This window comes from Antennarius striatus, chromosome 17, assembly GCF_040054535.1.
Source record: "Antennarius striatus isolate MH-2024 chromosome 17, ASM4005453v1, whole genome shotgun sequence".
Taxonomy (NCBI): domain Eukaryota; kingdom Metazoa; phylum Chordata; class Actinopteri; order Lophiiformes; family Antennariidae; genus Antennarius; species Antennarius striatus.
In genome coordinates this window covers 12,096,640-12,109,854 of record NC_090792.1, presented here as the reverse complement: position 1 = coordinate 12,109,854, position 13,215 = coordinate 12,096,640, and the positions used below count along the sequence as shown (strand labels likewise).

The 13,215-nt window shown below is 40.0% G+C and overlaps 1 protein-coding gene across 1 annotated transcript in view; it reads right to left on the bottom strand.

Moving 5' to 3' along the window:
• The window catches only part of mboat2a (membrane bound O-acyltransferase domain containing 2a), a 34,311-nt gene extending 25,745 nt beyond the window's left edge, over positions 1-8,566 (bottom strand). The window contains exon 1 of the mRNA XM_068338070.1: positions 8,409-8,566. Coding sequence (XP_068194171.1) covers positions 8,409-8,492 — 84 coding nt within the window. The 5' untranslated portion in view covers positions 8,493-8,566. The remainder of the gene's footprint in view (positions 1-8,408) is intronic.
• Between the last annotated feature and the right edge of the window lie 4,649 nt (positions 8,567-13,215).

Sequence of the window (13,215 nt, the reverse complement as noted above, 5' to 3'; positions counted from 1 at the left end):
GTCTCATTTCATTCCCGTCAGCTGTGACCATGACTCATGCCGCTTCACGTCGCTGCTGCTGCCAGACCCGATTCTGACACCTGAAGCTTCACAGTCCGTATTGTACGCTAAAAGTCAAGGGAGTAGCATATTTGGTAGGCTACTTGTGTACTCTAATAAATATTCTTCTGGGTACACAAAACATTGTGTTGTCAGCAATTTTCACATCAGGTCGGCACTTAAGAGAGCATCAGTGCTCACCACAGAGGATTAAAAACAGCTCTCAAAGGGTGTTAGCAAATGTTTTGAAGGGACGTGGACGGTACATCGCATGAGAAAAGGTCCAATTTAAGCTGTTAAGTGTATGTTAAGTGCAGATTTACCATCCCAAGACAACGCAGTTGCACATGGATGAAGTAATGTAGTGAGGAAAGTCAAGTGGGGATTGTACACAGAGAGAAACTAGAGTGAGAAATGTCTCCATCACATAAAGATATGTGTACACACACACACACACACACACACACACACACACACACACACACACACACACACACACACACACGCAGTGTTAGCCTGCAGTCCAACCAACTCCTCCTCTGAGCTGATCCACAGATACCGCACAGGCTCCACGGTCAAGCGGGCTATTAATAGTCCAACGATCAACCGTTCCTCACAAAGGAGGCGGCAGCACTGGGCCAGAACCGCACACACTGTGTGTATCCTTTGTTCAAGTGCATAAAACCCATGTTAAGACTGCAGGCCTCACAGGTGCTCTGATCATCCCAGAGCCCAGCCAGCGAGCGCATGATGATGGAATCACATTAACAAATGGAAATACATTTATACACTGTTGAATTCACTTGGCTGGATGGTCTCAGGTGTATTCTGCATACATGTAGATGCAAAAACAAACAGGCAACATGTGTAGAAAAGGGAGAAAACCCCTTACTAATGACTTGCAAACACTGTGTAGGTCTTGTAGACTTTGGGGGGTGTTTGCGTAACTTCAAGTGCCGACACGTCCACCTCAAGGTTACTTCTTTCCTTTATCTTCTACTGTCAGACAGCTTTAGTATTGCTTACACCTCTTATTAAGAGCAAACTCCAGCAAACAACCTCCAGCAACATCATTTACACAAGAGATTTACTGTCATCATTAGAGAGGCAGGGATGTATTTTTAAGAAATAACAGGTCCTCTGATCATCTCATTTATTATGGCATATTGAAGCTACCGTTTGATCTTTTACAGTTTGGAATAATGTGAATAGTGATATTAACAGGAAGCTTTATTTGACAGCTTCTTTTTTTATGCAGAAGAGTTTTTGCAAATAACAGTAGTGCAGCTATTTGATTTATAAAGTGACTTAAATGCAAACAGGCGGGAGAGGAAATACCTTTAAAAGCCTTTTTCATGGGAAATGTGGACAGTTCTGGAGCGAACACAGACTTAAGGGAAGTCTTGGTAAGAAGGAATGATGGCATACTCCAGCAATGAGTGATGTAAGAGAGGGAACAGAGGGACACTGAACAGCCAGAGCACCCAGTTAGAAAAGATCCATTCAAACTGGTCTCATGTTTCAAAAACTGTGCCCAGCAGGCTCGGGATATTTACTGTAAGTAGTTGGCATGAGTCCAGAACATACCATGTGATACCAGATATTATGATGATATGATATTAACCATCAATGTCTAATTCATTCAAACACATTTCACTGTTAGATTTTGATAATAGTGGTCCCCAGCCATCGGGCCTTGAGGGTTAATTGGTACCAGTACGCACAGAAAGAATACATCACCTACATTATTTCCGTTTTATTTATTTTTGGAATCTGAACAATGCTGTTTTGGAAAAGTACCAGAGATCCACATCAGTCTGAGTCACTGTTTACAAGATGCTTGCCTCGGTCACATGACTACCTTCTTAAAGGGGCCGCGCCGGCCGGTAAAACAGAATTTATTACACCTTGAATGAAACTCACAAGCTAGAAAAACAAGCAAAGTGTTACGAGGACACTGCAAATAAAGATACACATTGGATTCACACTTTTATCATGTTTTAACAGTTTTTATGCTGGTCGTCTTTGACGTCTTTATCACCACACTTTAAAGGTCCTGTGTGAAAATATTGTCTGATGTTAAGTTTGTGGTGCAGAAATGGTTGGAAACCACTGGCACCCTACCTTCAGGTATTAAATAATATCTTTTCACGCCACACATCATTGTTGAACATGAGCCTGTGCTAGTTTAGAACAATCAGATGTGTTTAGGTGAGCATATATGGTGGACTCCTCATGGTGAGGATTGCTTATGGTTTGAGAAAAAGCAGTGAGTCAGCACCTTGGTTCAGATCATCCTGCTTCACTCACTCACAGCCTATGAAGAAAAAACCTTGATGCAACAGTCAGGAGTTTTAAGCTAATTTTAATCAGCTGGACTTCCCTGGCAGACAGAGATGCATTGGGGGTGATTGTGTCACCATGCACGTTCAGCTCTACATAAATAAAGCTGCTCAGATGCTGTTCAGCCTCAAGCAATGAAGCAGATCAAGATTTATTTTGATCATTTTAACTTTGGTATCTAAGGGTGCAGATCCAGGTAAGGGATCACACGTAAAAGATGCTCAGTCCTACTCATGACTTCATGAGAATAGTTTGCATGTAGAGGGGAACAGCCTTTGATTCCAGAGAAGAAACGCAGAATAATCCTAGTATTGGCAGCCAAAACCCTGATGAGAAAGCAGTCAGTTGCTATGATACAGCACCCTATATGCACAAGTCCTCTCTGGTGTGAGCAAAGAGACAACCTTTAAACAACTATCTCTGCAAGTGACTGAAGGCATTCTGGCAAAAATCTGCAGTCAAGTACTCACATTATCAGTTGTGAATGTTGACAGGCTTTACAATTTTGTAAATCATTAAAAATAAAAAAGAAACACTCAGAAGTCCAGTGGTGAAAATTTAACAGAAACACTCTGGCATCAGAACAGGCCACAGCACAAGAGACAAGCTTTTCAGTCACGCTACAGGCTTACATAAGCATGTTAAATAACTGACATTTGCTGTTTGAGTAAATTCTCTGGACCCCTCATTATCGATAGCCGCTTCCCTGACAACCACTGGAAGACGCTTCATCTGCGTTTAATTCAGGTTAATTAGCAGTTGGGTAAGATGCATGATAGGTGAAGCATAGTCAGCATGGAATCATGCAAACATACAGACAGACTTCATTCTACACAAGGTTGTGTTATACTCCAAGAAAGCTCTGGCTGATTTTCCATTAGACGGGTGGCAAAAAGGTATTAAGTGCCTTAATGAAATTACACGCGGCAGTCACACCAATAAATATTCAAGTCCTCTCATGTATATTGGATTCATTTCCGTCACCCTTCAGGAGTATCGGTTGAGGTCAGTGGCAGAATCAGAGGGTAACGAGAGTTTTATTGGGGAAATGATGGGCCTTATACTCTAACATCCATCTAAAATTTATATATGTGGCACCTTGTGATGTTGTCATAGTAGTGTCTTTCCATATTCTCCCAGGAGGAATCTTGCATGCTTGTGTTGATTGTGAGCCATAACAAGAGCAGCAGCCAGCAGCCCTCCATTAGAGAGTCATGAGGAAAGAAATCAATTGGTAGAATAAGACTCCCCAGAGGAGCACCAATTAAAGACCTACGGGGCAAGAGATGCTCCGTGGAGGCCTGAGACCTTTAAGACCAGAACTCCCAAACCTGTGAGGATCTGAAGCAGCAGTGGTTTTGAGAAGCCGTTACAAATAACTTCTTGACCCCTGATTTTAACCTTCAGTTTAAGTCATTTCACTCAACCTTTAGTGTCTCATTCCAATGATAGCAGAGAATTGTAAGTGGATAAAAGAAGAGTTAGGAGTCAAACTGTGGGCCCAAAAACCTGGCAGAAAAGGCAGCAGCAGAAATAAAAGAAGGCTGTTTATCCTGACCAAAGATGTTCACTGTGACAAACTGCAATCCAATATGTCATGCAAACAGAGGACATTGAACAGCTGGGCGGTGAGTCTTTTGTGACCAGAGGACATCAAACATTACTGCTCTACACAGCCAGCTGGAAGCTGAAAGACTGCAACTTCATATCGACTGCTGGCACATTGAAATATATTGGCTGCATGTTTTCTCCATAGGGGCATTCAACTTCTACTAGTCCAAAACAAAATAGTAAAGTTGGACATGAAAATTTTTCTCATCAAATACTGGACAGAAAAATAGAGCAGTCATGACACGTCATATCCACTTGTTCCACCCTGAACTTGTCAATGACATGCGAGCTATTTACAAAATGAGCAAGTCAGAATGATCTACCCATTACAAAAATTCAAAATATGTATTTATAAATACATTGAGAAATCTTTATATGTACAGTGAATGTGCCTTGCATACCCACAACGACCCATATTGCACAACACAATTAACTATGCTCATTTTTTTGTCTACTCTGATGATTTGCACTGAATGGAACCAACCAGGGATGTGAAGTCCGCACGGTAGCTGCAGGTGAAACGCTCAGGTGAAACAGGGCTGCAATTTTTGATGTGAGTGAATCAACCTCAGCATTTTCCCGAAAAAAAAGATCCATGCAGCACATAAATGGAGCGACTGGCTCAAGCAAAGAAAAGTCTTGAAACTCTATCAATCCCCCTTGCATCTACACCTCTGGTGCCACATTCTGCAAGATTGCCAAATCATGCCGCCGCAGCTTTGAGGAGAGATCTTGCATCATGAACTATTTATTAATTAGTTGAGTCAGCTGCTTCAACAAATGTCTCTTATACCATCTCTCTGTCTTGAAATGACTTCTTGATCTTAACCATGACTCACACGGAAAGATGCTTCAGTGGCGGCTTTTGCTTTTAAAATTGGCTGTGAGAAAAACGACTGCTGTCTGGACAACTAGTGGTTTAGTTCCTTCACCTTTCTCATTCTCAGCTCACTTTTGGCAGAAAGTCGGTGTCATAGTTTCTATGAACAGTCAGAAAATGCTCCTCTACATTTTCCTTCTGCGGTATAGAGATGGTAGATTGGCAGAGGAGGCAAAAGCATTTCAAAAATGTCATAGTGAAAAAAAGTCCTCCTCTCATTCCGTATGAAAGTGTTTAGTTTTTGTTTTCTTACTCGATCCAGCAGTCACTATTACCTATTGTTCATTATGTTATAGAAATATCACTAAGGACAAAACTAAATCTAATGTTTAAAGATCAAACCAATCACTACACTTACAACACATTGTGCTGGACATCTTCATGCTGCATGCAAGCCCAATTAATCCATCTTCACGAAGACCATGTAATCCAGCTAACCTCACAGTTCATTGTACATATATATGTGTGACCCCACAGCTGCATGTTTTAACAGCTGCAGCTGTGGAAGAACTTCAGTGTTACTGGAGTCCATTCTCAAACATTTTTATATCAATGAAAAAATAAATAAGTAACCTTGATTTGAAAGCCTGAATGAAGTAACAATGTTTCTAGTGGTCCTTCAGTATAATTCAGCACAGGTCATTTCTGATTTGCATTAGCTAATACAATGTTTTTTGTAGCCACCTTACGTTTGACGCCTATATTACACTTATGACGTTATATACAAGGGTTTAGATTTAGATTATATTTTTTGTAGGAATATCAACGTTGTGTCAATATGTTGATTTGTTGGAAAATGTCAGAATTATTCCACAAATATAACATTTATAACAAACAGACTATCTGGCAGCCTAACACAAATTTGGTTACACATGGCTCTGACAACCTGTTATCACTCATCGGTCTGTGGAGCCATCTCGTTTGCATGCCACATGTTCTGGTGAGACTTCATGACGTCTACATGCAGAATCAGCTGACATACAATGAATTTCTCAGGGTCTTGAGACTCCTCACTCTTAACACCAAGTGGGACAAAACCAAGGACTGACCAGGGCAGTAGAAGATCAAATTTTTCTGCTGTCACAAAGCTGATAAAAACCATCATGTTGAGTGATCCTATGTTTGTGTGATGGAGAAAGGGGTCAGGTTTCATGGCTAACATTATAGTGCCAAAGCCTGTCTCTGCCACGGGACTCAGACAGACCAAGCACCAAACAGAAAGGCTCCACAGTATAGCAGCTTCATTTAAACAAGTGTGGATATCAGACACAGATTATAGAGTATCTGAGAGGCTGTATTGATTCCTGAGGTGCTGACAGCAGTCCTGGCACACTAGAGCGCCCTGTTGGAAATAAACAGACGAACTACATCGTCCCAAGGGTGACACCTGTCCATACACCCTGATTGTTTGTCCTATTTGGCTAATGCCATTCTCTCTAGATCGGCCAGCATTTAAAAAGAGGGAACTTACGAGCGAGAGACTCGGCTCTAGTAAACAATATACTGTACATGGCAGTGGAAGACTTCTCACTTCCTGCATTACAATTACCAGACTTCCTCTGACTGCATTACCATGGCATTATGTTCCAGATAGTAAACAAGCTGTATGGAAAACAAACGGCTGCTGTTACTGTCATCATGCTGGGTAAAACGGTGAAATGTGCTAACAGCACAGGTCTGAGTCAAGTTATACTATGTGTCCAATTTAAGAAGTCTGATTATAAATTTACATTTTTATAAATACAGTACATTTATAAAAATGTGCAAACTTCAGCCAGATCAAGGCTGAGAACACAGTCATTACACACAGCACACACTCATCTTTTCAGGTGTCTTTACAAAAGGCTCGGGTTCAGCCCCGAGTGTAGAGACAACTGAGTCATGAGCTCCAGGCTTGCATGAAAAAAGGAAGAAAAAAGGCTCATCTGTCTATCACCCTACTGCTGAGAGGAAATTCTTAAGATAAGTGCAAGTGACTCTGTGCTGTGATTGGAATCAGTATCATATAATCCACTATAGAAACAGTAGCATGAGAAGATAACCCCCCCCCCAGCCAACACAAAAGCATGAGCAAAGAAGAAACGGATACTGAAGATGTATGTATTTATGTACGTACTGAACAATGGGTGTACCTTGTTGCCATAGATATGTTAAATTATAAATCGTATAGTGTACATAAAATAATGATTAAGTTATGCTCCTGGTTGACTATTTTTGCCCAAAACAAGAAAAATGAAAACTTAAATGAAAAGTTAAACATATACAAAAAAGCATCACTCTTGTTTGTTTAATGCAGTGGCTGAATCTCAAGAATTAAATAAAATTTGAGTTGTGTTCAAGACAGAAAACATTTAAAGACAGATGGATGGAGTGACACCCATATGGGATGACAATTTAATCACTGCCTGGTGAAAAATTATTGACATGTTTCTAACTTTCCTCTGACAGGCCACAGTTCAATTAACACAACAGAAAATAGTTTTTAAAAATCTGTTTTTTTGGACAGCAACGTCTAACCTACTGATCTTATGTGTCTGTTGAAACCACTGCTGGGGGGAATGTACTCCCCTATGTACACAGGAGTACACATGTATCATTTTCATAAAGAAGGTGTGGTGCTGGTGAAAGTGCTTTAAATGCAAATTTCAAAGAATGCAGAAAACTATCATTTGCTGTTATAATCTCATGATTCTAGACCGAATAGTGACTGCCAATCCCATTTTAAAGGTGTGGAGCCATCTCTCATTACAGATGAGTAACAATGACCAACAAAGTAATCTGCAGCACCACAAATCTATTTTCCCCAATAGGTTTGGTTTGCAAATGTAAAACTCCACAAGGTTTGACTCATTCAAATGTGCTCCTATAATATAGGCTTTTATCTTTACATATCAATCTCATGTCTTTCTTCAGATTGAGTACTGCTTCAACTGGTCGTGAAACTAAGATCAGTAAAATCAATATATACCAGATCCAGAATCTGATTCCATCCTGACCGGATTAAACAGCTTTCGATTTAACAGCACGTTCCTTTCTCAAATGAAACTTGATTCACTTTCTGTCTCAAAGCTATAGGGACAACAGAGTTCAGTCTGGTTACACATTGAGGCCTGAATTTCACACTGTTCTGTGGCTAACTTCAAGAGAAGGGTAGGAGAAATTTAACTAGTTAATCCAGATTACACGGGTGATCCGATGACTATCAGATCAGATGGATCTCTGTCCCTAAACATCAATCTTGGAAACACTGGATTAGGACCTTCGCAGTCGAGAGGAAGAGACAAAAGACATTAGCAGCAGGCTGACAAGGGACTAGCTGATGATGGGAGTGAAACGCCTCTGACTTTGAACACGCGTTTTCAGTAAATCCGCAAAATTTTATAACAGCGTTTGGACAGATTAGCGCAGCGCATCATCAACCTCTGCTAACGCTACACACACACACACTGCTTTCTATCGCTAACTACGCAAACTACACTACTCAAAAACATTCCCATCAATGCTTTATGTATCTATATCCACAAACATCACCTACCTGGTCAAGAGGGAGATTGATAATTTCGCTGATTGGCTGCAACAGAGTGGACCCAGTGCATGATGATGTCGTTTGGGTAGCCATGCTTGCTCCGTGTTCCTAAATCCTCTCTCTCCCCGAGGCTGCAGCGCTGATAACCACGGCTGCTGCTGCTGCTGCTGCTGCGACGGACTGGACGCTTGTCAACCACTGAACACATTCAACAGAGAGTACACATTCACAGCAAGATAGATATCCGATGGCGACGTCGGTCTTTGTCAGACACGGGACGCCGTATTTCCTGTTAGATTAGATTGCCTCACATTGGAGGTATTACTGAGGCAACGCACGTATTTTACTTAAATGTGTTGTTGTTTAGACATCCCTTCTAAATACATACCTTTCTTTTAATTATTGTGTCACAATAGGCAAAAAACAATCTTTTTATCCACTTTGGGGTTTTTTTAACAATTTGGGCGTAATTTCCCAAGGAGATGTTGAATTGAAGCTAAGAATAAAAAAAAGTGTACATAAAATTAATTAAATTTGAGCGAAAAACAAAATGACAACAACAGCAGTAATCTACAAAGTGCACAAAATTGGCTATAATTTTTGGACTCTGAGTGTTTTACTGTAAACAGCAGACAAGAGTGCAAAACGCTTTAATAAAGATTTCAGATTAAAGCTTAAAGAGTTATAACTGAGATCAAAGAAGAGTTCCATCCATACATCCATCCAATCATATTCTTCCGCGGTGCACTGGCGTCATGCTCGGAGTGTCCCCCGCCTCTCGCCCACAAGTCAGCTGGGATAGGCACCAGCAACCCCCGCGACCCGCCAAGGGTGGAACAAGCGGTAGACAATGAATAGAAACCATCGAATTGCTGGTGTAGACAGTAAACTATCTTGACAATAGCGGATCTCTGACGATCATAAAAATGGTAATGATGTGGGTGGAGAGATGGCGGTCAGTCCTCTGTAATGACCATTCACTTTCATCCACGGAGGAAGGGAACTCCTGCAGCTGATCCTGCTCTAAACGATGGTGGGTGGCAGTCCGAACTAATGACAGTGTTGAATGTGGCCCTTACGTTTCTCATATGGGCACAAATGAGGGCGAACAAGTCGGATGTGATAGAGCAGCTTGGCTGCGTCCACTAGAGAAAATGACCACGATGACACCGGTAGTGGTTGTTCACAATGAAAGGCTGTGTCTGCATAGTGTTCCTCTTTTTAGCTACTTGGAGACATGAGGTTAATAGTTCCACATGCTTCATGACCTTAAAGCTGGTCCCGTGCATTACTATAAATGCATACAATTAAATAAACTACATCATGAACTTGCAATAGTAAAATATAAAGGTGAAAATCAAGACTTGTCTGGATATGATAATTGAAGGTATTGATTGACATAAGTAAGTAGTGACTGGCAGCAGGCTTTTTTATTCACAATCTACCAGCACCATCTACACGTTGCTATTGGTATTCCTCCAAAACTATTTTAATTCAATGTTTGGAACGCTACATGTATCCTCAATACAAAAAATAAAGTTCGAAAATATTTCGATAAGAAATTATTCGAAATTTAGGTCTAAGAAATTCAACTACCAGTACATTCAGTCATTTACATTTTTTACTAGTTCGATTTTTTGCCTTTGTTTGTAATGTGTTTCAGAAGCCACTAGGGGGCAGCCCCGATAAACCAAATCTACCTGGGACTCCTCAGTCTACTCAGAAACTTTGGGGTTGGAATTCTGAGTTCCTATGACTACCTTCAGGGGGGAAAAAATACGACCTGAATCCAGTTTCACACAGCCATTGCACTTTAATTGCAATTATTATCTGAGTTTGGATCTACAGCACTTTGACTGTATGTGTAGAATGACTCAGTGCATGTTGTGTGTGCTTTTAAGCCTGCTTCTGCCTGTGGGTGAGAAATCAACATACTATATTAAAGGATTTTTATTAGAAGCAAAGGAGGAGAAGCTATATAAAAAATGAATGTTGTTGGCCAAAACAATATATATAAATTGACATTTTAGAGCACAGAACATAAATGTCATAAATTATTAGCTCTTTCCCATATATGGGTAGAATATATTTAAATGCATGTGACAAAAACACTTGTATTATTGAATGTTATTTACTCATGCCAAGCACCCCTGGAAGCTCCTTCTGTCTTCCTTTTACATCTATACATGCTGTCTGTAACACTTGTTTTGCACTCCAAGAACAGCACTTATATATAATATAAGTGCTGATAATATGTAATGATCATTAATCATTAATAATTACACAAAGAGAGATTGAGACCATGTGTGACATTAAGGCAGGCTGACAGCAAGACAGACAGAGCCTCATTGCATTCATGTCACTCCACTCAACTGAGATTTTGTTCCTCCTCAATGATTCAATCCAATTAAGTCCACAATCAGGAAGGGAGGCAGTTCGTCAAAGTTTGCATCGTCATGGCAACCCCATTCCTCCCTTCCCTCACAAATTGATACTCCAAGGAGAGCATCATTTTAGAGGAAAGAAGGGAGGAGAGACCGACAAAGCTACCATTAATCTGTTTAAAAGGCTGCGCAGCATGTGAATGGTGGATGAGTTACTGGAGAGTCCCACTCATTCATCATGAATGAGTGGGACTCTCAAGTCTATCATAGTTAAGTTTGAATTTCCTTTTCTTCTTTTATCAATTTTTATTTTTAATATTCTTTACAAAACTGCTACTCAACAATTATGAATCTAACATAAATATAGTACACATTAGGCTATGTGATTGATATATATTTTTATGTATTTTGCTGTCAATGTCCATTATTCCCTCCATATATAGTCACTACTTCATGTTTTTGCACTCTGACTTGCTCCCCCAAGGACATGGACCCTTTCACCGCACAGATCTGAGAGGAAGTGCCTTTGTGTTTGGGATCCTGGTCAGAGTTTCCCCACTGGATGCTACTTCTTGAAATAGAACAAGTCCACAGAGATCTTCATGTAGTGCATTGAGTGCAACAATGCTCTATGAGTCTAAAAATCATGCCATGACTTCTGCAATGCCTTTCTGTCGTTTCCACCTTTTGCTTTGCAGAGACAGCTCACTTTGGAAGCACAAAATTGAGCGTTGTAATGCCTTTGAAATCCCAGTGGGATTCCAGCAACAGGGCAGGAATCCCTGAGATGTTGTTTAAGATCAGGGACATATTTTCAATCAATAAATGGTGTTACCCAATCAATATGACCTTGTTAAGTGATGAGTTCCAGCCTTGGATTACTGGCCATATTATCATGAAGACATCATGGACGTTAAAGATAAAACATAATGTGAATTATGGTAATGTAATATTCTAAATTTGATATTCAAAAGCCCAAGTACTGCAAGTGGATTTTGTTCATTTGAAGACAAAATCTGGCACATAGAATTGACATGAAATGGGATACAATTAATGCTGAGTGTAACTAACACCCACTGCATGTCCACTTCAGCTTTAGGAAAATATGGAGACAACTCTCCAGTCATTGTCTTTTTCACTGGCAGAATCATGAGCTCTCTTAGCTCACAATTCATTTTCTGAAAACAGTTAGCCCACAAGTGGGACATGAATGTATTTTACCTTTCTCCAAGTATGATTTTATGGGTTGAGGTGCTCTACTCTTTTTAAATTCTAGCGTAATGTATCTTCAACCATCTCTCCCTCTCTCTGAATGAAAAAGAAACATATTTACCCATTTCTCGGTGCTTTAAGAAAAAAATACTCTGATATCAAAATGATCACAAGATATTTCATGTGAGAACCTGCCTTTTAATGAAATAGACCTCTTGTATTGTGTAATTAATTTCCTGTTTTTCCGGGTAGAGATATGATGAGAGTGACTCAGGGACAACACACCAAAGTTCAGCGTCAGTGCACATAGCAATGCAGCATGCAAAGTGGGAACAAAAGCAGGCTGCCGGGAAGAGAAACAATGCTTCTTTAAATGGGAGGGAGTGCTGCACAACTACACCAAATATCTTTGCAACCGTTGCAGATAGAAAGATGAAACAAAAACCACAGTACTCAGGCGGCAAAGAGGATGACCTTGACCTTGAAAAAACTAAGTCAAGGTCAAATTTTAACTTTTGTACAGATCTGATCAGATAAGATAAAGATAAGATAAGATAAGATAAGATAAGATAAGATAAGATAAGATAAGATAGAGACGAGGGAGAAGGCCAGTGTAAGTAAGACCATAGACCAAAGGCCGTGCTTCCATCTACCTATGCAGTAGATTTGATCTCCGTGGAATTTTGCAGTCTCTGACTGCCTTGTTTCTTCTTCTACCTATTATTATTATTATTATTATTATTGTTGTTGTTGTTGTTGTCGTTATTTTGTGGTAGAGTAGACACCAGTTCAGTTCAGACACCTGGACTGATGTTAAAGAAGATCTCGTGCCGGATCTTGTACAATAGTTTGGATTTTATGCTCATGCACTTTTAATTGTTTATTTTGGTGGGATTGTATGTCCATGTTTTTTTGATAAAATCTAGGTCTGGTAAATATTTAATATCTCCATCATAAGGCTAGAGGCAAGAAATTGTTAAGATTTCAGAGATCATAATCAGGTATGTGTTTTTCCTGTGATTTAATAATTAATATCCTGGGGTTTACGTAGCCAAGAGACCAGAGGAGACAATCCGCAGCATACAAATACAGCAAACCAGATTTATTCAAACTGCATTAGAGGACAATGAACAAAATTGCTGCTCTGCTACACAATGAAATAAAATTGGACTTGTTTAGCATGGAAGACAACAAACACTTCCTGCAATGTTTACAATTTA